Here is a 25756-nt window from a genome sequence, read left to right on the forward strand (position 1 = left end):
TATTTATCCACATAGTTTGCACCTACTATTTGTTGCACTTTTGTCCAGGAGTTTGTGAAGGTGATCTCCTTTTTGCAAATGTTTTTCCCCAGTGTGCCTCATACAAATAGCAACATGGTTCTGTTGAAGCCTTTTTGGGACACAATAAAATTGAAAGTTTTGAGGTAATGTCCTGGTCCAGTGGGCCTCACCATCCATGCAAGTGATCACAAAGGCATTTGTATTACAATTAAAGCATACTGTGGAACCTTTTCAATTTAACAAATGTCTCTGGTAGCCTATTTGTTAACATTTCGCATAAATGTTTTTTTTTTTTTTTTTTTCATTTAGTCCTGACTCGCAAGTACATACCATTTCTGGAAATGTTGTTGGTGCTTTCCAACATGGAACTGCGACCCTGCAGCATTCATTTTGGATCGATACTTTGACTTTAAAAGGTAGTAGAGGTAAAGGAAACAGGATAAATCCAAGGATTTGAGGACCCCCAAAGCTGTTATGACAGGAAGATGATTCACAGTAGCTGCCCCCCTATAGCTCCTTCCCCCAGGATTAAAAGAAAACAGCTTAGTCTCAATTGCCCTGCCAGTCAATTTAAGGAACCTACCTTTAAACAAGCTGGGTTTGACTGTATCCTACAGTTAACTCAGGAGTATGGTACTTTCTGTCCCCATGTATGGCCTCTCAACAAACGTGCCCTTTTTAGCCAATTCTGTATATTTATTTTGATGTAACCAGTGACCTTGCTAAGTGACGCCATTGACCCTTTCACACAGTGATAGGAGCTTGACTAGAAATCATAATTTGCTTTATATGAGAAATTACAGAGACACGTTATGTTTAGACACTGTGTCATGTTAGACGTGATGTGCATGGCAAGTAAGGCCCAGAAGGCGTGTCTGAGGGTATGCATGGGAGCACACATGCACGCACGCACACACACACACACACACATGTACGCATGCAGGCACTGGCAGGCAGGCACGCACTCGGTCACACACACACACACGCGCGCGCGCGCAGTGGTTGGTTGCAAGAACCCTGCAAGTGTGTGGCAAGTAAGTACGCATACCGGTATGTGCTCTCGATGAATCCTACACACTGTGTGTGTGTGTGTGTGTGTGTGTGACTGTGTGTGTGTGTGTGTGTGTGTGTGTGTGTGTGTGTGTGTGTGTGTGTGTGTGTGTGTGTGTGTGCGTGCGTGCGTGCGTGCGCAAGGCAACACCTCCCATATTTCCTAAAATGGGACACATGTGCTCAGCTGAAATCATTTAATTTAGTCGTTGGCAATGGCATCGGGAAACATTGACCTTTCCCTGGTTCCTTGAGGCCGCCATGTGAGTCACATCACAGCCGGATATTTACAGCGCCTCTCGACGCTGGCCTTGTCACATCATGGCACACTTCACTGCAGTTTAGCAGGCCCTCGGCTGGATTACAGATGCACAGACACATAGGTGCTTCTTTCTCCATAATCCCTCTGCATATACCAGTATTGCAGCCTCCCAACGCCAACGCCAAAAAAGGCGAGAATATCTGCAGCTGCACTGAATTCTCCTGTGAAAACTCCTGTGTCTATAGAGTGCCGAAGTCCTGATGTCTCTCGCTCATCCCCTGGTTCCAAGGGGTTCGGACTTTGCAGACGTTTTTCTCTATGGAGAATAACATTGGGTCATCTTAAAATCGGCTCATATAAGAATTGTGGTCCAAAAGTAAATCTCTGCGATATTGTTGGGTAGCTCTGTATCCTTTACGACAGTCAGTCACTCATATTTGATAGAGTCTGTTTCTAGCGAAAATCCTACTATACAGTAAATGCACCACATCTCTGTACGTGTGGTAAATGGTAAATGGTGCAGCAGCATTTATATAGCGCCTTTATCCAAGGCGTTTTACATAGATTGTGCATTACATTCACCCATTCACACGCACTTTCATACACCAATGGCGGCGGAAACCATGCAAGGCACCAACCAGCACATCAGGAGCAATTCGGGGTTCAGAGTCTTGCTCAAGGACACTTCGACACTAACTCTGGGGAAGCCCGGGTTCGAACTGGCAACCTTGCGGTTACCATCCAGCCACTCTACCCCTGAGCCACCACCGCCCTGTGTGTGTGTGTGTGTGTGTGTGTGTGTGTGTGTGTGTGTGTGTGTGTGTGTGTGTGTGTGTGTGTGTGTGTGTGTGTGTGTGTGTGTGTGTGTGTGTGTGTGTGTGTGTGTGTGTGTACTGTACGCATGTACGTCTGTAATCCACGTAACTCGAGAACCGTTCGCCCTGCACCGACTTCATTTGACACACACATTCCACACCACCACAGGAAGTGCAGTGCCCGGTGTTGGTCAGATACACGGTTGTCCAGAACCACCACAAAAGGCTTCACATTTGGGCATGCCTGACACAGAACTCCATATAGGAATAAAGGGACACAGACAGACAGGTACAGAAATCTCCATATATATATAATATATGGACCCAAACGAACCCGTTTGGAGTTGGAAACAAAGGATCCATTTGTTTCCATGTGTCGTACAACAGTATTGTGCGCCAAAATATCCGAACTACAAGCTCACAAAGCGGCACATCCGTGATGGCAGATGTGTTGTGAGCATGTAGCTAGATACTTATACCGTAGGCAATTTTTTGGGGCACGCAACACTGCCACATGATGAAGTATAAATCAGGCTTAAGTGTGCCAGAGACTCCAGTACTCTTTTGAAGTATCAGTGCATGGATATGGAGTTGACAGCAGCCTTTGCTTCCAGTTGTGCTTGGTACGTAATAAGGCAGGACGACTTACAATTTGATGCTGTTGACTCCGAACTCGAATATCGCATTAGTTACATATTATCACTAATTTGAGCGACAGGAGTGATACAAGTAGGACAGGGTGCTACTATAGTAGAACACTACTAGTACGACTGGGCTGAGCTTATAGATTATTCTTTTAGTTTATAGATTTTTGCTATTTATGTTTTTGAATCATTCTGGAAAATCTTTGATTCGTTCTGTAAATTTCTACATTTTAGCAGCATTGCCTTCTTGATATTAAAACTAAAATGTGCTTTGTTCATTTGTACTTCTGAATACTTCTGAATCTCACCTGGCAAAGAGAAGGTCATGTGACCTACTGTACCTCCACTGATCCGTCTGAAGGGCACACACACACACACACACTGTGTGTGTGCGTGCGTGCGTGCGTGCGTGCGTGCGTGCGTGCGTGCGTGTACGTGCGTGCGTGCGTGTACGTGCGTGCGCGTACGTGCGTGCGTGCGTGCGTGCGTGCGTGCGTGCGTGCGTGCGCATGTGAATATGGACTGTGCCTTTGCCCAGAGAAAGATGGGTGAGATAAGGTGTTAAGTCTGTAACTGCGGGGCACAGATGTACCGAACTGACCGTCAACGCTGTGACGCACAACCTGACGCATGACGATGAAGCAGAAAAATAAATAAAGAGTCGTGTGTCATCTGCATTCAGAAAGATCTCCATCAAGGCTCATTAGTCATCATCATGCACACACTGTACATGCACGCTGACGTGCACATGCGCTCCCGTGATCGACACACCTGCAGGCAGGCATGCATGTTCGGCAAGCAAACTGGTGGCATTATCAAAGTGTGCATTATTAATTAATACAATGTAATACAATAGAGGGGAAAAAAACAGACAGAGAAGAGCAATAATCAATTGTGCGATTCACCTGTCGGTATCAGATTTAACGTTAAATTATCCTTACTTATTTTCTTGCGCCTGCCTGCCTGCCTGCCTGCCTGCCTGTCTGTCTGTCTGTCTGTCTGTCTGTCTGTCTGTCTGTCTGTCTGTCTGTCTGTCTGTCTGTCTGTCTGTCTGTCTCCATACTATCCATCCAGCCAGCTCTATCTATATACCCTGAAAGGGGTCATTATGTACATATGTAAGTGGCGCTCTTTTCTGGGTGCCGCTACATCCAGCGGCCGGCATGAGAGGATGGGGGTGGGGGTGTTATCACTGTTATGTTGGATCGGGGTGGGGGTGTTATGTTGGATGGGGGTGGGGGTGTTATGTTGGATGGGGTGGGGGTGTTATGTTGGATGGGGGTGGGGGTGTTATGTTGGATGGGGTGGGGGTGTTATGTTGGATGGTGGTGGGGGTGTTATGTTGGATGGGGTGGGGGTGTTATGTTGGATGGTGGTGTTATGTTGGATGGGGGTGGGGGTGTTATGGGGGTGGGGGTGTTATGTTGGATGGTGGTGTTATGTTGGATGGGGGTGGGTGTGTTATGTTGGATGGGGGTGGGTGTGTTATGTTGGATGGGGGTGGGTGTGTTATGTTGGATGGTGGTGTTATGTTGGATGGGGGTGGGGGTGTTATGTTGGATGGTGGTGTTATGTTGGATGGGGTGAGGGTGTTATGTTGGATGGTGGTGTTATGTTGGATGGGGTGTTATGTTGGATGGTGGTGTTATGTTGGATGGGGGTGGGGGTGTTATGTTGGATGGTGGTGTTATGTTGGATGGGGTGGGGGTGTTATGTTGGATGGTGGTGTTATGTTGGATGGGGGTGGGTGTGTTATGTTGGATGGTGGTGTTATGTTGGATGGTGGTGGGGGTGTTATGTTGGATGGGGTGAGGGTGTTATGTTGGATGGTGGTGTTATGTTGGATGGGGGTGGGGGTGTTATGTTGGATGGGGTGAGGGTGTTATGTTGGATGGTGGTGTTATGTTGGATGGGGTGAGGGTGTTATGTTGGATGGTGGTGTTATGTTGGATGGGGTGAGGGTGTTATGTTGGATGGTGGTGTTATGTTGGATGGGGTGGTGGTGTTATGTTGGATGGTGGTGTTATGTTGGATGGGGTGGGAGTGTTATGTTGGATGGTGGTGGGGGTGTTATGTTGGATGGAGTGGGGGTGTTATGTTGGATGGGGTGGGAGTGTTATGTTGGATGGTGGTGGGGGTATTATGTTGGATGGGGATGGGTTATTGGGTTTGTTATGTGAGGACGAGAGGTGGTGGTCCGCTGGACTGGAAAGCGTTGCCCACTGGCAGAGAGATGCACACATAGATGCATCCATCATGCTGGGGCCCTAATGTGGCCACTGGCTTGTTAGAGAGCTCTGAAATGCTGCACAACACTATAAGGGGGCCTATTTTGGGGGATTGGCGTGCAGCGGACGGGCGAGTTGACAGTTTTCGGAGCCCGAAGTGGTGTGACAGTATTTTTCCCTGCCTGCATGTGTTTGGTATTTTTGGGGACTCGCCACGTGCTGATGTGGACCAGGATGAGTGTTGCAGCTGGGGGTGTGTGACATTTGCAAATCAGCTATGTACTGTACTGCAATTTTGGGACAATATCCATAGCATTGGCTTCTCGTTTATGAAAGGCTTTACTGATTGGTATATAAATTGGTATATAAAATGGTATTTACAGAAACCAGTGGTGTGGACTTGAGACTTGGACTCAACTCACACATTTGATGACTTTGACACAGGCACAGCAGCTAGTGTTGGCGTGTGCATTTTCAGAGCATGTTTAATTGTTTATGTATATATATAACGCAACCCTAATCTAAAATGACACGGATGCTTTCCTGGTACTAATTATGGGTTATTATCAGACAATCTTGGTGTTTTGACAATTCTTTGGTGTCCAACTTGCAATACCCTTGCGGCTCACCAGTGGTCCCTGGCCCACTGTTTGGGAATCGCTGGTATAGACATCCCCCCCTCTCGGAGTGGCAAGCACTCACTGAGGATGGCTGAGCTGGACACAGAGATGCCTCAAGCTAACTCGTGCTTTAGTCCTCTGCTTGTGTACACCACAGCTTCTGAACACGGAAAGGGAAAAAGAAAGAAAGGAGGGTGGAAAAGATAAAAGGTAATGAATGAGAGGAGGATATGCACAATATATAGGGGGGGGAGTAATAGTGAGATTGAGTGAGGGAGAGTAGCAGACACAGCGAGACACACTGCCTCTCTTTACAAAGACATAGCTCGCCTCTCACTGAGTGGAATCACTTCACATCAATCACACGCACGCACGCACGCACGCACGCACGCACGCACGCACGCACGCACGCACGCACGCACGCACGCACGCACGCACGCACGCACGCACGCACGCACGCACGCACGCACGCACGCACGCACGCACGCACACGCACACGCACACGCACACGCACACACAGCCCACACAACAGGAACGGTTGACAGGTCAAGCCTCTGTGGAAATAGAGAGGGACAGAGAAGAAAAGGGAAGAGCGAGAGAGCAAGAGAGAGTGAGAATGAGAGAGACATGAGACAGCGTGGAACAGAGAGGAGAGAGGTAGAGGGAGGAAAAAAGAGAAAAAAAGGCAAAAGACAGAGGCTGACAGACTCAGGAGAAGAGGACAGGCAGGGGAGGGAGGAGGGAGCATAAGACCTCTGCTTCGAGCTCAGCTGCACGTCAATGCAATCAGTGTATCACTCTGATATTTAATGTGACGTATGGTGTGTATAATAGCAGACACTCATGAATGTAGTACAACTGATTCCACACTTTCTAAAACGCCTGCAGGGCCGTCTTGGAATGTAGCGTTACACATAACCTGGTCCGGCCTGCACAGAAAGCCCGGCAGTTCATTCTTATCTTCAGCCTGACGCATGAAATGCAATCGTTCAGGACACGTGGATTTTGTCAAGCGGAACATTTGCCGAAAAGAATTCCGGGCCAACAAGAAAAACACTTCCAACTCCATTTGTGACCCTTCGTTTGTGTGTAGTAGCCTACATGCACGTGCATGTCTGTGCACAGTGCACACATGCGTGCATGTGCAAGAGGGGGAAAAGCCAGAGAAAAACAATACAGTTACTCCGAGGACCAAAATGTAGTGGGATGGAGGAGGGAGAAAGGAGAAGGAGGTATTGAGAGAGGGGGGAGAGGGGGGGAGGGGAGGGGGGTGAAATAGCCCCGCTCATCTCCTCTCATTCTCTGCCCGCTACTACCCAGCAGAGTTTCTATGGCAACCCCTCAAAAAGCTGTGTGTGTGTGTGTGTGTGTGTGTGTGTGTGTGTGTGTGTGTGTGTGTGTGTGTGTGTGTGTGTGCGTGTGTGTGTGTGTGTGTGCGTGTGCGCGTGCGCGTGCGTGTGCGCGTGCGTGCGTGTGTGTGTGTGGTGAATAGTGGATTTGCGATGTGCTGTGTGATTGTGGCGTGTCGTCCTCGTTGACACGATGGCGGCTTGTTTCATCAGCCTTCCCCCCTGTAACAGGAAACAACGACACACATACACACGCACGTTCCATGTAGCACGCACACACACACACACACTCCGTTTGATGTGGGCTTCTCCACACTCCATGTGTACTGTATAGTCAGTCTACAGTGATTCTCAACCTTTTGAATTTCAAGGACCCCAGTGTGATATCCATTAAGGCCACGGACCGCCGTTTGACACCATCTTTTATCTCGGGGACCCCATACTACACTGTAACATAATACTACACTGTAACATCATACTAAACTGTAACATCATACTACACTGTAACATCATACTACACTGTAACATCATACTACACTGTAACATCATACTACACTGTAACATACTACACTGTAACATACTACACTGTAACATAATACACTGTAACATAATACACTGTAACACCATACTACACTGTAACACCATACTGCACTGTAACATACTACACTGTAACATACTACACTGTAACATCCCCCCCATACTACACAGTCTCAATGTTTATTTAACTCTGACGATGTGCAAGTGGAACCGGGTACATTTGTGTGTGTGTGTGTGTGTGTGTGTGTTTGAGAAACGGTGTGCTAGTCTACAGTGCCCTGTGCGTGCCGTGCATGTGTGCACATGCACTTGTGTGTGTGTGTGTGTGTGTGTGTGTGTGTGTGTGTGTGTGTGTGTGTATACACTACATGCATGCACTCCTGGGTGCACGTGTGTTTTGTGGGTTCTGCAAACTTGACTTAATGCAAAAGCTTTGCAGAAAACGTTCTGTCTTCTGTATAGGTTTGAAGTCTCAAACCGACGTGTGTGTGTGTGCGTGCGTATGCATGCGCGCGCTGTACTGCTGCTGATGTAAGGTGAACTGAGGATGACTCACGCTGCAACAGAACGGTGATGATTGTGTTTTAATTGTGAAATTTGACGAATGATTGTGGTGACACGTGCAAGGACATTCAGCATGGAAACACTTTGTCTTACATCCTAGTCCTGTCTGTCTGTCTGTCTGTCTGTCTGTCTGTCTGTCTGTCTGTCTGTCTGTCTGTCTGTCTGTCTGTCTGTCTGTCTGTCTGTCTGTCTGTCTGTCTGTCTGTCTGTCTGTCTGTCTCCATGTCTCCATCTCTCCATCTCTCTCCTATAGTTTATATAGTTTGTATGTACATATATTATGTCTTTTTTCATATTACAATGTTTAAAGTGATCATTGGTCACTAGATCACTGAGCCACTTCACTGTGCGCATGTGTACTGTATGCATGTGATGTGATGTATATTACCCACATGTGCTTACCGTGCTTACTGTAAAAGTCGCTCTCGATTAAGAGCGTCTGCTAAATGCCTAAATTGTAGATTCTCTCTCTCTCTCTCTCTCTCTCTCTCTCTCTCTCTCTCTCTCTCTCTCTCTCTCTCTCTCTCTCTCTCTCTCTCCCCCTCTATTGCTTGTCAGGCTCCACCTGTCTGTCAGCATGTGGGCTCCCTCGCTCTTAGGAACCTCATTATGTCAGTGATTGGCAGTGTGTGTGTGTGTGTGTGTGTGTGTGTGTGTGTGTGTGTGTGTGTGTGTGTGCGTGTGTGTGCGTACGAGAGGTGTGTGTCTCTGCACAGATAGACCTGTTATTGGTGTGTGTAGTTCACTGTGTGACCCCCCACCCCCCACCCTCCGAGCTATAGTGTGTGATGCGTGTAAGCCGTGCCAGTCCCCATTAGCATCCCATTATAACACGGCATGATCACCAGTCACTTGATGCCTTGCCACAGCATTCTGTGTGTGTGTGTGTGTGTGTGTGTGTGTGTGTGTGTGTGTGTGTGTGTGTTTGTGTGTGTGTGCCTGTTATAGCTATGCTGGTGCTGGATCCCGCGTGCGTGCGTGTGCGTGCGTGCGCGTGCGTGCGTGTGAGTGTTGCGTTCGTGGTCGTGTGCATGTGTGAATTGCAAATTCAGCCGATGGGGGTTGGCCTTGCCTCAGAAAGTGTCACGAAATAAATTCACCAAATTCTCGCACCATGTAGCCTACAATTGAATTTAAATGCCTCTGTGTGTTCGCTTCATTTGACCCAGATTTCTCACCTAGACCACTGCAAATTGGATTTCCGAGAGCAGCCTTGTGCAACATTCAGCTCATGATACAGGTAGTGAACAGTGTCCTCTGCTGGATGAAAGGAGGTTGCTCAAGAAGAGTTCATTCTTCTGTAATGATGTTTAATGATAATGATTGTTCTCAGAGATGGGCAGTATTTTATGTATCAAGATACTCTCAGACGTTGTATTTTCTGGCTATAGGCTTACAGACAATACATTATGCTGTTACGTCATTGTATTCTCAAATTGACACATTTTAAACATTTACACTTTAAATGGTGCATTTACATAGCGCCTTTATCCAAGGCGCTTTACATAGATTGTGCATTACATTCACCCATTCATACACCGATTGCGGCGGAAGCCATGCAAGGTACCAACCAGCACATCGGGAGCAATTTGGGGTTCAGTGTCTTGCCCAAGGACACTTCGACATGTAGGAAGGAGGAGCCGGGATTCGAACCGCCGACCCATGGATCATTGGACGACCTGCTCTACCTCCTGAGCCACAGTCGCCACACTTTAAATGTGTATAGGCTACTGTGGAATAAATCAAAATCATTTGTATTCTGCCTATGCTGTGATTGGATTTGGTGTACCCACCCTTCGACCACAAATCGGACGCAGAGTAGGGCGGGTCTTGAGACAAACTTCACATCACTTTGCCTTGTGGAATTGTCCTTATGCGTTAAAGATAGCGTACTTTTGTGATAGCTAAATTACTGCATAAACCATACGAAAATATTTGATTATTTGTGTTGCTAACTTGCTATGTGTCAGTATCCTGTTCCTGGTCAGTATCCTGGTGTCAGTATCATGGTCAGTATCCTGGTATCAGTATCATGGTCAGTATCCTGGTGTCAGTATCATGGTCAGTATCCTGGTGTCAGTATCATGGTCAGTATCCTGGTATCAGTATCATGGTCAGTATCCTGGTGGTATCAGTATCATGGTCAGTATCCTGGTGTCAGTATCATGGTCAGTATCCTGGTGTCAGTATCATGGTCGTATCCTGGTGTCAGTATCATGGTCAGTATCCTGGTGATATCAGTATCATGGTCAGTATACTGGTGTCAGTATCATGGTCAGTATCCTGGTATCAGTATCATGGTCAGTATCCTGGTGGTATCAGTATCATGGTCAGTATCCTGGTGTCAGTATCATGGTCAGTATCCTGGTGGTATCAGTATCATGGTCAGTATCCTGGTATCAGTATCATGGTCAGTATCCTGGTGTCAGTATCATGGTCAGTATCCTGGTATCAGTATCATGGTCAGTATCCTGGTATCAGTATCATGGTCAGTATCCTGGTGTCAGTATCATGGTCAGTATCCTGGTATCAGTATCATGTTCAGTATCCTGGTGTCAGTATCATGGTCAGTATCCTGGTATCAGTATCATGTTCAGTATCCTGGTATCAGTATCATGGTCAGTATCCTGGTGTCAGTATCCTGGTATCAGTATCATGGTCAGTATCCTGGTATCAGTATCATGGTCAGTATCCTGGTGTCAGTATCCTGGTATCAGTATCATGGTCAGTATCCTGGTATCAGTATCATGGTCAGTATCCTGGTGTCAGTATCCTGGTATCAGTATCATGGTCAGTATCCTGGTATCAGTATCATGGTCAGTATCCTGGTGTCAGTATCCTGGTATCAGTATCATGGTCAGTATCCTGGTATCAGTATCATGGTCAGTATCCTGGTGTCAGTATCCTGGTATCAGTATCAAGGTCAGTATCCTGGTATCAGTATCATGGTCAGTATCCTGGTGTCAGTATCATGGTCAGTATCCTGGTGTCAGTATCCTGGTATCAGTATCACGGTCAGTATCCTGGTATCAGTATCATGGTCAGTATCCTGGTGTCAGTATCATGGTCAGCATTCTGATGTTAGATTAGTACCCTGATGTCTGTGTATTACAGGTGTAGAGGCAGCTCTGTGTAGGATTGTGCATTCAGTCTCATGCTATATACAGTAAGCCTACTGTAGTTCCTTTCGACGATAACAAGGTAAATGTATTCTTTGAAATTCTGACATCAATGAATTTAATAGTTGGCTATCAATATATGAATTGACTCATCATTGCGTCCGTTTTTATTTGAAAAATAAATCATGTATTTTCAAAATACATATTTGTATCTCAAATACTTTTCTCAGACCAGTATTTTGTATTTGTTTTGTGATAAAGAACACACAATGTACACAAACAGGAGACGGGGTGTCCTGGGGGTGTGGTGGTGTAGGAGCCGGCGTGTCTTTGGGGTGTGGTGGTGTAGGAGACGGGGTGTCCTGGGGGTGTGGTGGTGTAGGAGACGGGGTGTCCTGGGGGTGTGGTGGTGTAGGAGACGGGGTGTCTTTGGGGTGTGGTGGTGTAGGAGACGGGGTGTCCTGGGGGTGTGGTGGTGTAGGAGCCGGCGTGTCTTTGGGGTGTGTTGGTGTAGGAGACGGGGTGTCCTGGGGGTGTGGTTGTTCGGTTATTTGGCGATGTTGTGCCCGGGCTCCGACCAGCCCATGCAGTAGGCAGAGTTAAAGTGACTAACACGCACAGTGAACTAAATGCTCCAATGATAGCTTATATTTGATGAACTCAAACGTGCATTTTATAGGGTTTTTATTAATTCATATTAATTAAACACTTACAATCATACATTCACACGTTCTGTTCACACTTCCCCTAACTTCCCCCAACACAAGATGAATTCAGTATCCCGGATTCTGGGTTACAGTCCTATTGGTACAGTTCTATCTGCTCTGTTGGTAGGAATTCTAGCTATCATTTGAACACTCTAATCTCCCAGATCATGGTACAGCTTAGCTTGTCATTGTTGACTCTCAGACTTAGTTCAGTGACACATTAATGGTACATTAAGTGTGGCACATTAAGTGTAATTATGTGGTTTTAAATCTAATCAATGGAGAAAAGAATCACAAATAACACTTGGTTACCATCTAAACATCATATCACATCAATTATGAATAATGCACAATTATATATCGCATAATACATTATAGCATATAATATATAGCAAATAATTACCGCTGGTCTCTGCCTAGACATGTATCACGTTCGATGGTATTGGTGAATCTAACTCTAATCATTGCTTTGTCAGTATATTAAAGCAAGCTCTATGACTGATGTCACACCTCCCTGCTAAACACTTTCAGCCAATCAGAAGCCACAGACCATCCTGCCTGCACCTCTGGCTCCTATTTCAGTCCCTGTAATGCCCAACTAGTTCTCCCTAACTGTTTAGACTATTACAGGTATTTATCATTTAGCCTTTTTTACCAACCCAATATATAATAGGTTATTAGAACACATTTAAACAATTGAAGAGGAATTAAAGATTGGTTACTTCATTATTGTATGTTCTAGCTGAGTTGACTTTCCCTGTGAAGAGGAGTCAATAATGGCCTGTCTTACAACAGGAGAAGGCCGTAAAACCCCCGATGTTTGTAGAATGGAATGTGGGGACCTGAGCTCTCCCACTCTAAAGGAGCTGCTTATATCTCCAATCAATCTGACCCAATATATAATTTCTCATTATGAGTACAAATCTCGCACACCCATAAATAACCAAACAGTGGTGGTGTAGGAGACGGGGTGTCTTTGGGGTGTGGTGGTGGTGTAGGAGACGGGGTGTCTTTGGGGTGTGGTGGTGTAGGAGACGGGGTGTCCTGGGGGTGTGGTGGTGTAGGAGACGGGGTGGCTTTGGGGTGTGGTGGTGTAGGAGACGGGGGGCAGTATTCTGTGTGTCTTAAGTACCATGTCTTATTACTTAACTTTAGACCTGGAGGCGTGGTCAGTGCTGTTTGGCCACTCAGAATAGCCAAATGGCATTGATCACGCCTCCAGGTCTTAAGTTAAGTAATAAGACCTGGTACTTAAGACACGCATAATACTGCCCGGGGTGTCCTGGGGGTGTGGTGGTGTAGGAGACGGGGTGTCTTTGGGGTGTGGTGGTGTAGGAGACGGGGTGTCCTGGGGGTGTGGTGGTGTAGGAGACGGGGTGTCCTGGGGGTGTGGTGGTGTAGGAGACGGGGTGTCCTGGGGGTGTGGTGGTGTAGGAGACGGGGTGTCTTGGGGGTGTGGTGGTGTAGGAGACGGGGTGTCTTTGGGGTGTGGTGGTGTAGGAGACGGGGTGTCCTGGGGGTGTGGTGGTGTAGGAGACGGGGTGTCCTGGGGGTGTGGTGGTGTAGGAGCCGGCGTGTCTTTGGGGTGTGTTGGTGTAGGAGACGGGGTGTCCTGGGGGTGTGGTGGTGTAGGAGACGGGGTGTCTTTGGGGTGTGGTGGTGGTGTAGGAGACGGGGTGTCTTTGGGGTGTGGTGGTGTAGGAGACGGGGTGTCCTGGGGGTGTGGTGGTGTAGGAGACGGGGTGTCTTTGGGGTGTGGTGGTGTAGGAGACGGGGGGCAGTATTCTGTGTGTCTTAAGTACCATGTCTTATTACTTAACTTTAGACCTGGAGGCGTGGTCAGTGCTGTTTGGCCACTCAGAATAGCCAAATGGCATTGATCACGCCTCCAGGTCTTAAGTTAAGTAATAAGACCTGGTACTTAAGACACGCATAATACTGCCCGGGGTGTCCTGGGGGTGTGGTGGTGTAGGAGACGGGGTGTCTTTGGGGTGTGGTGGTGTAGGAGACGGGGTGTCCTGGGGGTGTGGTGGTGTAGGAGACGGGGTGTCCTGGGGGTGTGGTGGTGTAGGAGACGGGTGTCTTTGGGGTGTGGTGGTGTAGGAGACGGGGTGTCCTGGGGGTGTGGTGGTGTAGGAGACGGGGTGTCCTGGGGGTGTGGTGGTGTAGGAGACGGGGTGTCTTTGGGGTGTGGTGGTGTAGGAGACGGGGTGTCCTGGGGGTGTGGTGGTGTAGGAGACGGGGTGTCCTGGGGGTGTGGTGGTGTAGGAGACGGGTGTCTTTGGGGTGTGGTGGTGTAGGAGACGGGGTGACCTGGGGGTGCGGTGGTGTAGGAGACGGGGTGTCCTGGGGGTGTGGTGGTGTAGGAGACGGGGTGTCTTTGGGGTGTGGTGGTGTAGGAGACGGGGTGTCCTGGGGGTGTGGTGGTGTAGGAGACGGGGTGTCCTGGGGGTGTGGTGGTGTAGGAGACGGGGTGTCCTGGGGGTGTGGTGGTGTAGGAGACGGGGTGTCCTGGGGGTGTGGTGGTGTAGGAGACGGGGTGTCTTTGGGGTGTGGTGGTGTAGGAGACGGGGTGTCTTTGGGGTGTGGTGGTGTAGGAGACGGGGTGTCCTGGGGGTGTGGTGGTGTAGGAGACGGGGTGTCTTCGGGGTGTGGTGGTGTAGGAGACGGGGTGTCTTTGGGGTGTGGTGGTGTAGGAGACGGGGTGTCCTGGGGGTGTGGTGGTGTTGGAGACGGGGTGTCCTGGGGGTGTGGTGGTGTAGGATACGGGGTGTCCTGGGGGTGTGGTGGTGTAGGAGACGGGGTGTCCTGGGGGTGTGGTGGTGTAGGAGACGGGGTGTCTTTGGGGTGTGGTGGTGTAGGAGACGGGGTGTCCTGGGGGTGTGGTGGTGTAGGAGACGGGGTGTCCTGGGGGTGTGGTGGTGTAGGAGACAGGGTGTCCTGGGGGTGTGGTGGTGTAGGAGCCGGCGTGTCTTTGGGGTGTGGTGGTGTAGGAGACGGGGTGTCCTGGGGGTGTGGTGGTGTAGGAGACGGGGTGTCCTGGGGGTGTGGTGGTGTAGGAGACGGGGTGTCCTGGGGGTTTGGTGGTGTAGGAGACGGGGTGTCCTGGGGGTGTGGGCATCCGCACGGCCCTCTGCGCCTCTGCTCCGGTTCTGCTGGAATGTTGAGTGTCTCTATAGCCCCCCTCCCTCCCAGGAGATTAGGGTTCACCATGTGTGCCCTCCCCCCCCCCCCCCCCCCCCCCCCCACCACCACCCTCAAACACAACACACTCCATTCCATTCCAAAGTGTGCACCCCCGCCCCTTCCCCAAGAGCAGAAACATTTTTATCTGAGCCCAGTGATTGTGACTGATTGGCCAAATGTCACGCACACACACTCGCACGCATGCACCCGCGCACCCGCGCACAGCCGCACACCCACGCGCACACACACACACACACACACACACACACGCGTGCGCACGTGCACACAAACGCGCGCACACACACATGCACACAACGGAAGGAGGGAGGGTCCAGACAGTGCCAGGCTCCAGTCTATAAAGCCCCTCAGTGCTGAGGCCAACGTCCTGCTCTGAGCTGGACGCTGGCTCCCTCCTCTGTGCAGGACAGCATCGGACGGACGCGAGGACGGACAGACGGGCAGCAACATGAATGACATTTACAAGGCCGCGGTAGGTCCAGTCTCCTTAACCAAAGTATACTTTTGTTTACTATCTGCCGCGTTGAAGACTATTTGCTTTCCATTCCTATGCACTCTCTCTCTCTCTCTCTCTCTCTCTCTCTCTCTCTCTCTCTCAGCTAAATGAACACAGAGGATGTTACTGAAGGTTGGACCAAGTTCAAGTTCAAGTTAAATTCAAGTTAAAAGAAAGGTTTTAATCTCATCATCGCTCGATGGATGTTCATGTTAATGAACACGCAAAATGTAGGCCTACATCCATAATGTAACCCATCTGTGTTCACTGAAGCTGTGTGAGTCGGAATCTTTGAGGATGAACGAAATCTCTCCCTCAGACTTCTTAAAGGATAACTTTTTCTACTCAGTCTGTGTCTCCTAGAAGGGCTGTGGGCAGTTCAGAAACCTGTCTTCCAGTGACATCATCGATAGGCAGATAAAAAAGAAAAGAAAAAAGCCTGCAGTTTCTATTAGGTTGGATTCCCCATTGATGATGTCACTGGCATCGGGTTTCTGAACTGCCCAGAGCCTTCCACACAGACAGAGTACACATAATGGTTAAAACCAAACTGCTGAAGTTGTCCTTTAATAACTTAATTCTTTAGTACAACAGATCCCATAGTTAGGGATGCATGACAATTCATTCCGATGTCATATTATGGATCCAAACAGCATATTATACAAATTTTGGCACGCACAAGTTGTTTTGTCCTCTCCTGCTGGGTGTTAGTCTATGTGACATTACACAGACGGATGACAACAAATACCGGCGCTATCAGGCACGGTACACCGTCTCCTCATCGACACCCGGCCGTGTCAGAGGAGCCTGGACTCCATATACGTCTCTAGAAGTTTCTCCTACTTCAGTCCTATCAGGCTGGATGGGGGGGGGCACTCAGGGGCCACTCAGATGGCTCACGGGCCACGTACCAAAGCTTGTGGTCCGACGGGTCATTCATGGCTACAAATGGACCAGTCCCACTTTGTGGGGCTAATTTTGGCCCAGTTGCTCAGACGCTCCTGCATTCGTGTTCCTGTGGTGCCAGAGGAGAGGACCCCCCCCCACCCAAGGCTGAATTCCAGCATTATCTGTGAGCCCCATAAGAGCTGTATGGTTATCTGTCTATCTGTCATTATCTGTGAGCCCCATAAGAGCTGTATGGTTATCTGTCTATCTCTGCCTGGACGGCTGCATGCTTCATGGGCTGTTCCCTTCACTCTGGTCCTGTTCGCTAAGAGACTACCAAAACACACTGGAATGTCCCTGTGTGGCCATGTTCATATATCATCACCACCAGAGGAGTGTGTGTGTGTGTGTGTGTGTGTGTGTGTGTGTGTGTGTGTGTGTGTGTGTGTGTGTGTGTGTGTGTGTGTGTGTGTGTGTGGGTGTGTGTGGGTGGTGTGCGTGTGCGCGCGTGTGGGTTTAATTTATAGTGGACGGAGGACATTAACTCTTACATAAGCAGCTGTCTCGCTCTCTCATTCGCGGTAGCTTTTCCAGGATTAGTGCTCCATTGTTGAGACAGATCCGCTGCTATGCTAATTTAAAGCACCGTGTATTGTCTGCTTTATCTGCGGTTTCTGTTCCATCCATTTATTTTTAACTCCTCCACTCACTGTCCCAGACATTTGATGTATAGTTTCTATGTTGTGTCAAGGAAGACCAAGCACCACGACCCAAAATAGAACCTTTGTGACCTAAAGCGTTGTTTGTTGAAAAACAACTTAGTTATTTACACCGACCAACACCAGTGACGGATACTGCCAGCCGTACGATACAAAGTATTAATTAGGCACTTTGAACCATATCTTCAGATACAATGGACCTCACTAATGCTCATTATAAGTAGCCGACATTTCTATCTATTCGCTCTATGTCACTGTGGACAGTTCATAAAGCTGCCTACCAATGTCATCTTTGATGGGGATACCAAGCTAATAGAAACTAAAGCGTTTCACTTCCTGGATAGTTAGCATGCTGAAATCGGCTGAAAAGCTGTTGTTCTTGCACTAAAAAAGAAAAAAAGGTTTTGAAGTCTTGTTTGAAATGACCAAACGTGCCTACTGATCATGTCAGATCTTGTCACTGGTAGTAGTCTACATGTGATTAAAATAAGTTTGAGAATCCAGTGAATGAGCAGAATCAGCAGATGTTATTCCACACACATGGCACCTCTACTCAGAGGGTACAATAAATGTATTATTATATTTACCCTTGAAATGTTTTCACTCTTTACAGGTTGAGCAGCTTACAGAGGAGCAGAAAAATGGTGCGTAAAAAGTACTTTTGAATATTGTAGACGTTGAATATGCCTACGCAACAATATTGTTTTGTAATTGTGTTATTGATGCACATCGCTAACTCTAGAAAAGGGCTTCTTAATTCAAGTGTGAAACTGCTGTGTTATTTTATTTATTAAACAGTTCTTAAAGCTGCATTATGTAACTTTCCTCTTCTACCCCAGATCTGAACCCAGTTTCTGCTGACATGTTTATCATTGAGCTAATAGAGCCTGCCTGCTTGCTCGCTCAGGGAATAAATGTAATCTTGACCATCACGTCAGAATTTGTGTCAGAGCCTGTGTGTACTGCCTAGGTGAGACATGACCCTTGTGTCAGAGCCTGTGTCTACTGTCTAGGTGAGACATGACCCTTGTGTCAGAGCCTGTGTGTACTGTCTAGGTGAGACATGACCCTTGTGTCAGAGCCTGTGTGTACTGTCTAGGTGAGACATGACCCTTGACACGATCTAAATGTCTCAATAGAAGAGCAGGGAGACAAAATACAACCACCCCAATTGGTATTTTATAATATTGTTTTATCATACTCTACCATACAGATTGGACGAAATTACATTTTATTCAGGAAAAGGGTTACATAGTGCCCAGTGTTCGTCCTTTCTAGTGACTCTTCTTTAATGTCACAAGTGTTCATCCTTTCTAGTGACTCTTCTTTAATGTCACAAGTGTTCATCCTTTCTAGTGACTCTTCTTTAATGTCACAAGTGTTCATCCTTTCTAGTGACTCTTCTTTAATGTCACAAGTGTTCGTCCTTTCTAGTGACTCTTCTTTAATGTCACAAGTGTTCATCCTTTCTAGTGACTCTTCTTTAATGTCACAAGTGTTCATCCTTTCTAGTGACTCTTCTTTAATGTCACAAGTGTTCATCCTTTCTAGTGACTCTTCTTTTTCCTTGCAGAATTCAAGGCCGCCTTTGACATCTTCGTGCAGGATGCCGAGGATGGCTGCATCAGCACCAAGGAGCTAGGAAAGGTGATGAGGATGCTGGGGCAGAACCCCACACCCGAGGAGCTCCAGGAGATGATTGACGAGGTGGATGAAGATGGTAATTAAAAACAACAGAACACAAACACAGGGGAAATTATCCTCCTAAATGATGATTAAGATTAAAGGGACACTTCACCCCTTTTGCAACCAGATCTTATTTTAATGAAGGTTGGGAGACAAGAAACACTTTCCTGGGGTTTTTATGTGGGTAATATGTGTCAATTTGATATTTTAGTATTTCCAGGTGTCCATGATGTCATGGACACTGGGCTCACTTACTTCCTGGACTACATGTTGTCTCAGTAAGACAGCCCTCCCCCTATCCACAAGGAGGAGCAGTGCACCAAAGCATTATGGGAATTGTAGTCCAGGAAGGAAGTGAGCCCAGTGTCCAAGACATCATGGACACTTGGAAATACTAAAATATCTAAAAACACATATTACCCACATAAAACCCCCAGGAAAGTGTTTCATGTCTCCCAAACATCATTGAAATAAGATATGGTTGCAAAAGGGGTGAAGTGTTAGCCTGGTTAATAAACCAGACCGAATTAGCCGTTGGCAAAAAGAAATTGCCTACCAGCGGATTACGGTCTGGCGAGGCTCAGTAGCACGCCTCTTTCCTACAACCGAGAACAGGTCGGACCAATCGGGACACGGTATGCAATATGGGCGGGCTTTGGTACAGTGACGTTCAATGCTTGAGACTTTTGACTGACAGTAGCTCTGACCAATTGCGTCAAAGAGAAAATGTTTGAACCCGCCCCCCGGGAAATTAAATCCAAGTGGAGCCAGCCCAGACTAATATACCGCGACAGTGTTGTGTGATATTAGTCTGGTTTATTAGCCAGGCTAGTGAAGTGTCCCTTTAAGGCTCCAGAACTGAAGTGAAAAGTTCAGCGTGTTCAAGATGACGCCTCTGTTAAAATTTAAATCTTAAGGATACTTAACTTCAACCAATGTGTGATTTGTTGAATGACTAAAGTAGCAGACATACAAGCTCACAACACAGTTCGGGCTTAAAGCGGTTTCATGTTGTCACAGGCCTTTGGTGTTTAAACAGCACACTTACTGGGTGCCTGGTGGCCCAGCCAGTCAGTGTGTCAGGCAAAATCATTTAAATGAATGCCCTGTTTTATTCTTTGTCGTATGTCAGTGTCACACAACATAGCTGATCTACAAGGTCTGTACATGCCCAAAATAAGGATGTCAGGTTGGAAGTGGTTAAGTCTTTGAGTTTTATAAATTCTAGGCTGATTGCCGTTGTAAACGATGCCCTTTGGAAACGCATGCTCCTCTGGTATGGTACTCATTGTACAGTACCCGTTATGAGTATGTTAGTAGTACTTGGAGGCCTTTTATGATGTCAGCCTATGACGTCGTATTGTGGAGTCTTTCTGGTGCAGGCTCCTCACTGGCATGTGAGCCAGGTACAACACACAGAAATGTGTGTGGGGCGGAATGAATAGGAAAAAATAAAAAATAAAAATGCAATTCATTATAGGAAACAACTAAATTGGGGAGAAAAAGCTGTAAAAAAGAATTGGCTACTGTAAATTAATAGAGGAAAACAAATATTCCCATGAATAGACATACAAGAGACTCAGACAGGCATGAAACCATCGATCCTCATTGATACACACGACAAGTTTGAAGTTGATCGGTCTGTCGGTTCTCTCTACATGACACACACACACACACACACACACACACACACACACACACACACACACACACACACACACACACACACACACACACACACACATACACAGTTTCCATGCATTATAGATAGATTTAGACAAATAAAAAGTATTAACAACAATAACTACATTGGTCCAATTAAACACCGGTGATATGCTGTTATGCACCCGAACAGTCTAGTTTCAATCCATCCTCTGTCATGTCTCATGTGTTACCCTTGTCTGTGGCCATTAGGTGTCCCATCTCTCAACACTCAACAACAAAAGAATATAAAAAAGAAGAAAAAGAAAGAACTTTCTGTAGATATAAATGTGCTTTGCTGAGGAAGCTGGTGTCAAAGTTGTTGTAAGGCGTGACATTGTATGTGTACACAGGGAGCGGGACGGTGGACTTTGATGAGTTCCTGGTCATGATGGTGAGATGTATGAAGGACGACAGCAAAGGGAAGACAGAGGAAGAACTGGCAGATCTGTTCCGCATGTTTGACAAGTGAGTTCCAAAATGTTTCACCTATATGCTCAACACCCAGTCGCTGCACTTTTCGCTGCATGGAATTTTAGAACCCAGAAAGACAGCGAGGTGAAAGTCTGGCTTTATTTCATTGAAAAGTGATTGGCTTCCTCCTTGACAACGCTTGCTGTCAGTGCTCTGTTGTACAGCAGGCATTTCATTCTGGACTTTGAAGAATCCCCAAGAATTGTGGGATTGTTTGTAAGTGTGAAGTGAGCGGTGCCTTTGATGAGTTAATTTCATGAAGGTCTGTAGTCATTAAGTTCATTAAGGTTTGAAGTCGGTCGGTCCCATATGCACATGCACATGACCATATATGGGCAATTTTCTTGCTGGATATAGACAGACAAACACATGGTCAAATGTAGCGGCAAAAATACCTATTTGCTCAGACACATATGATGTAAATTCTCTGTGCATTGTCAAAGGGAATTTAATCTTTGTGTAGGACAAAAATACCGATTTGCTCAGACACATATGATGTGAATTCTCCATTCATTGTCAATGGGAATTTAATTTGTGTAGGACGGACATCTATTCTACTCTAATAGCTGAATATATAGGAAGGGCTAGTGCCCCTCAAAAACAGGACATGGCATGACAAAATGCAGTCTGTTCCCATGGCCCTCACAATGAGAATTGGACCTTGTCAGGGTACTAAAAACGGTGTGTTACCCACAACACCTGCTAATAGTGGCGTTATAAAACACAAATGCACGCACGCACGCACGCACGCACGCACGCACGCACGCACGCACGCACGCACGCACGCACGCAGGCAGGCACGCACGCACGCACGCACACACGCACGCACACACACACACACACACACACACACACACACACACACACGCTAATATGATCATGTTACAGCAGGGCTTTGCCTCTTTGATCTAAAAGGTAAACACTGAGCTTCCCCCTCCCCATGGCTGTGCACTTTGTAGGTGTGTGTACTGTAAGTACAGAAACACATGAACGCAACTCATTGCTTATGTTAACCACTTGAACCCTAGTCCTTAAGCACAATATATGCTCCTTCCCATGTCCGAAGCCTTCTTCGGAAAGGGAGGTGATGTACAGTAACTACAATTTGATGTCATTCCAAGCTTCGGAAAGGCTGAAGGCGGTCCCAGAACCTTTCCTTGGAACCAGATGTCCAGAGGTCCTGACTCTCCGAAGTCCGAACTGTAGTAAATTGTAAATTGTAGCCTTTCCGAACCGGAAGATTTTCCGATGTTGGAAGGAGCATGTATTGGCCTTTATTCTGTGGGCAGTCAGCTACTCCGGTCAACTACGTATTCTGTAGGGTTAAAGTGTTTAAATATGTTAGTAGGTACATGAACACTCCTCTATGTTAAAGGTGTGTTGTTCAGAACATGAACATAGTGTGGTTGGAACATGAAGGTACATGAACTCTTTGCGTCGTTCGTACAGGAACGCAGACGGTTACATCGACCTGGACGAACTCAAAGTGATGCTGGAATCGACCGGTGAAGCCATCACAGAGGACGACATCGAGGAGCTGATGAAGGACGGGGACAAAAACAACGACGGCAAAATCGACTACGATGGTGAGAGAAATAATACACACACGACATACAAAAGCATTCTACTACTGCACGTAACCTTGTGCAACTTTAATTCATGCCATGATTAAATGTTTCAATGGATGCGATTCCGGGGGCTCAGCTGGGTGCATGGTTGAGAGTGTGAGGATGCTGGTTTCAGTCCAACCCCCGTCTCATCTCTCATATCTCTCTGCCCTTGGGTTTCCTATCTCTCTACATCACTGGTTCGCTAGTCTCGCGTAGCCAGACAGCTATTCCACAATCTCCGAATGTATGATGGAAGCATTTGGAAATTGCGAGAGGCAACAGTCTGGCTGCGCGAGACTATGTTTATCGGTCCCTTTATTTTTGGTTTCCTACATTTTGTTTTTAACTATTATTATGTCTAAATATTTTCAAAAAACATACCCAAAAAAGTTAAAGATTTTCATGAATTAATAACAAATTCAATGCTTTTTTCCCCAGTAATTTTATGAAGAAATAAAAGAACAATCTAAGAAAATCCATAGATTAGCACAAAGCGACACTAGTTTGGAAAACATCTAACTCTTTTAGGTTTTGAGTCTTGAGCTAAAACGTTTGGGAACCACTGCCCATTTGAAAAAAGAAAAAAACATTTCAGTGGATTCTGTGCTAAACACAGAATGAGATGTTTGTTTGACATGGGCTCAGGTCTCAGTAACTATTACTCACTACCTGTTTCCCCCCCTTCAGAATTCTTGGAGTTCATGAAAGGAGTGGAGTAAGCATGAGAGAAGACAGAATTTTTGTTTTTCCCCCTTCGAACCCCCTAATAATATTTTTGTATTTATCATTGACTCCTTTTGGATGCTACTGAACGAAAACGTGGAACGACTTTGCAAGATTTAGCTGAATGCCTTGACCCCTTATGTATTTTTCTACCATATCTTGCATTGTTGTAAATACAGTTTGTAACTAATGTTGGTGGCCATGCATACTGAGTTTGTGTAAATGTAACCATATTACTTATTTTCAGTACCAGTCACATCACATATTACATCAGTTTGGCTACTTGAAAGATCTATTTTGTGCTTTAAAATATGGTAAATAATATAATCTTTGAAGTGCCACAGAGTTTACAAATCTTCTTATCAAGAAGCTGATATTGTTCGGCTGGGCAGAATATATTTTTGTGTGCGACAAAAATATGACTAGCATGTCAGGTTTAACACCAAGCTTTAGTATTCTAGTGGTCATACAATTAAGCAATGTATTGCGTCCAATATGTACAAATTGTATGCGTTTATGTTTGTTTATGATACCCTCAGGACATTTAATTCCCTGCTGTTATCTCTGGAAACCATTATGCTGTATTTCAACATCAAAGTTTGGCTGGAATGTGCACTCACATAATAAACAAACTACACTTGTCAAAGCAGTGGTTTGTTTCTCATTCAGTTTGATCACTGTGTTTTTTTAATCTTCTAATAAATACTCATTGTTGGTAGAGATGAATAGTCCAGTGCCATCACTGATTTGCTGCAATGGTTTTAGTTGTTCTACATTTTGTATTTTGTATCTCGACTGTAGAATCATTGAGCATACACACACACACACACACACACACACACACACACACACACACACACACACACACACACACGCACACACGCACGCACGCACGCACGCACGCACGCGCGCACGCTGAATGTATATTTTGTACTTGTGAATTGCTATGGTCTTGTAGGGGCCTACTCTTGGCACCGCGGCCGGAGCGTACGTTTCAAAGGTTAAGTGCCTTGCTCAAGGGCACGTCAACAGTAGTTATTGGGAAGCGAGTGAAAACGGCTTAACATTTTGTTCACTGCGCCCCCGTCCAGATTTTCCCAGCTGGCCTGGAGCTTTCATAAGGCAATCCCCCTGGACACATCGCTCTGGTCCACTCACCTCCCTGACCTTCAGGCCAACCCTGCCCTATATAGCCTACCGGACACATAATGGATGCAGACCACCAGAACAAAGAACAGAAACTGTTTTTGGACTGCAAAACGGACCTGATTTACATTCGTTCTTATGCACTTTGATTTGCCATTCACATTCTGCGGTTTCATGGCTCCCAGAGGCTCATTTTCGGGGCATGCGTATCAAAGCTGGGCCGGTATCTGGTTACACAATATATCGAGACGGGAGCTATTTCTGTCTAATCATGTTGCCATGTTTGGGGTTCTGATTTAACCCACACCAGTTGACAATCAAATGCCTTTGCCCAATTAGGGAACATGGATTCAGTCCAGCAAGAAACCAACTCCACTGTTGATTCAGCTTTTATTCTGATCCATGTGGCAACGTGCAGGTAATCTGATGAATATAGACTTCTGGGTCATTGCAGTACACACAGTTAAATCCTCAGTACATTCACTGCCAGCTATTAATTCAATAATTATCTCTTAAATGCCAGCATTTCTCAGTGAAACTCTTATTTTGATGGTTCAGCCGAAAGCCAAAAACCGGAACCGAATGTAGAAAAACGATGTGTGTTGTGACAGACCCTCTTATTTTGTTTTCACCCGGAGAAGACATTGTGTGGTCGCAATAGTCAGTTCTTTATGGCCCCTCGAAAAAAGCTTGTTTTGACCAGGGGCACAATCTGGGAAAGGAATCCGAGTTAAAGGCATTCTAAAGGATGTTTACAACAACGAGTGGACCATGGAGTGAACGCCGCGGCCATCTTGCTTACGGTACATTTACTGTTTACTTCATTGCCTAACAACTTCATTGCCATTAGCAAAACAGTGCTAATGTACCGGCCGGTATGTAGCATTACAACCGAGATCTATCATAAACCACTATAAAGGACCATTTGGCGTAGATGTACGTCACTGGCGCTAAACTGCTGAAGTGGCTATAACTTATATCTACGTTAATAGGGGTGAATGTGTTAATTTAACTCGTGAGAGCGTACAAATCGGATTAATTGGACCCTTACTGGTCCATTACGATAAATTAACACAGGCTATTTTGGGTTTAGGGTTACTGGTTACATAGCTCTGGTGTCATACTGTATGTCTCCTTAAGGCTATGGACCAGAGCTACATGGTTACACAGAAAAGCAGACAACAAAGGAGGTG

The 25756-nt window shown here is 46.5% G+C and overlaps 1 protein-coding gene across 2 annotated transcripts in view; it reads left to right on the top strand.

The window, feature by feature from the left end:
* Positions 1-24057, top strand: part of LOC306917415 (troponin C, slow skeletal and cardiac muscles) — a 368649-nt gene extending 344592 nt beyond the window's left edge. Inside the window, exons 2-7 of one of the 2 annotated variants that reach the window (XM_079495637.1) lie at positions 15547-15592; positions 17837-17867; positions 18797-18943; positions 20964-21078; positions 22534-22670; positions 23382-24057. In XM_079495637.1, coding sequence (XP_079351763.1) covers positions 15569-15592; positions 17837-17867; positions 18797-18943; positions 20964-21078; positions 22534-22670; positions 23382-23413 — 486 coding nt within the window. In that variant the 5' untranslated portion in view covers positions 15547-15568 and the 3' untranslated portion in view covers positions 23414-24057. Of the gene's footprint in view, positions 1-15480; positions 15593-17836; positions 17868-18796; positions 18944-20963; positions 21079-22533; positions 22671-23381 lie in introns of those variants that run through there. The other variant, XM_079495636.1, reaches the window with a different exon arrangement.
* The last annotated feature ends 1699 nt before the right edge of the window (positions 24058-25756 follow it).

This window comes from Electrona antarctica, assembly GCF_951216825.1.
Source record: "Electrona antarctica genome assembly, chromosome: 2".
NCBI lineage: Eukaryota > Metazoa > Chordata > Actinopteri > Myctophiformes > Myctophidae > Electrona > Electrona antarctica.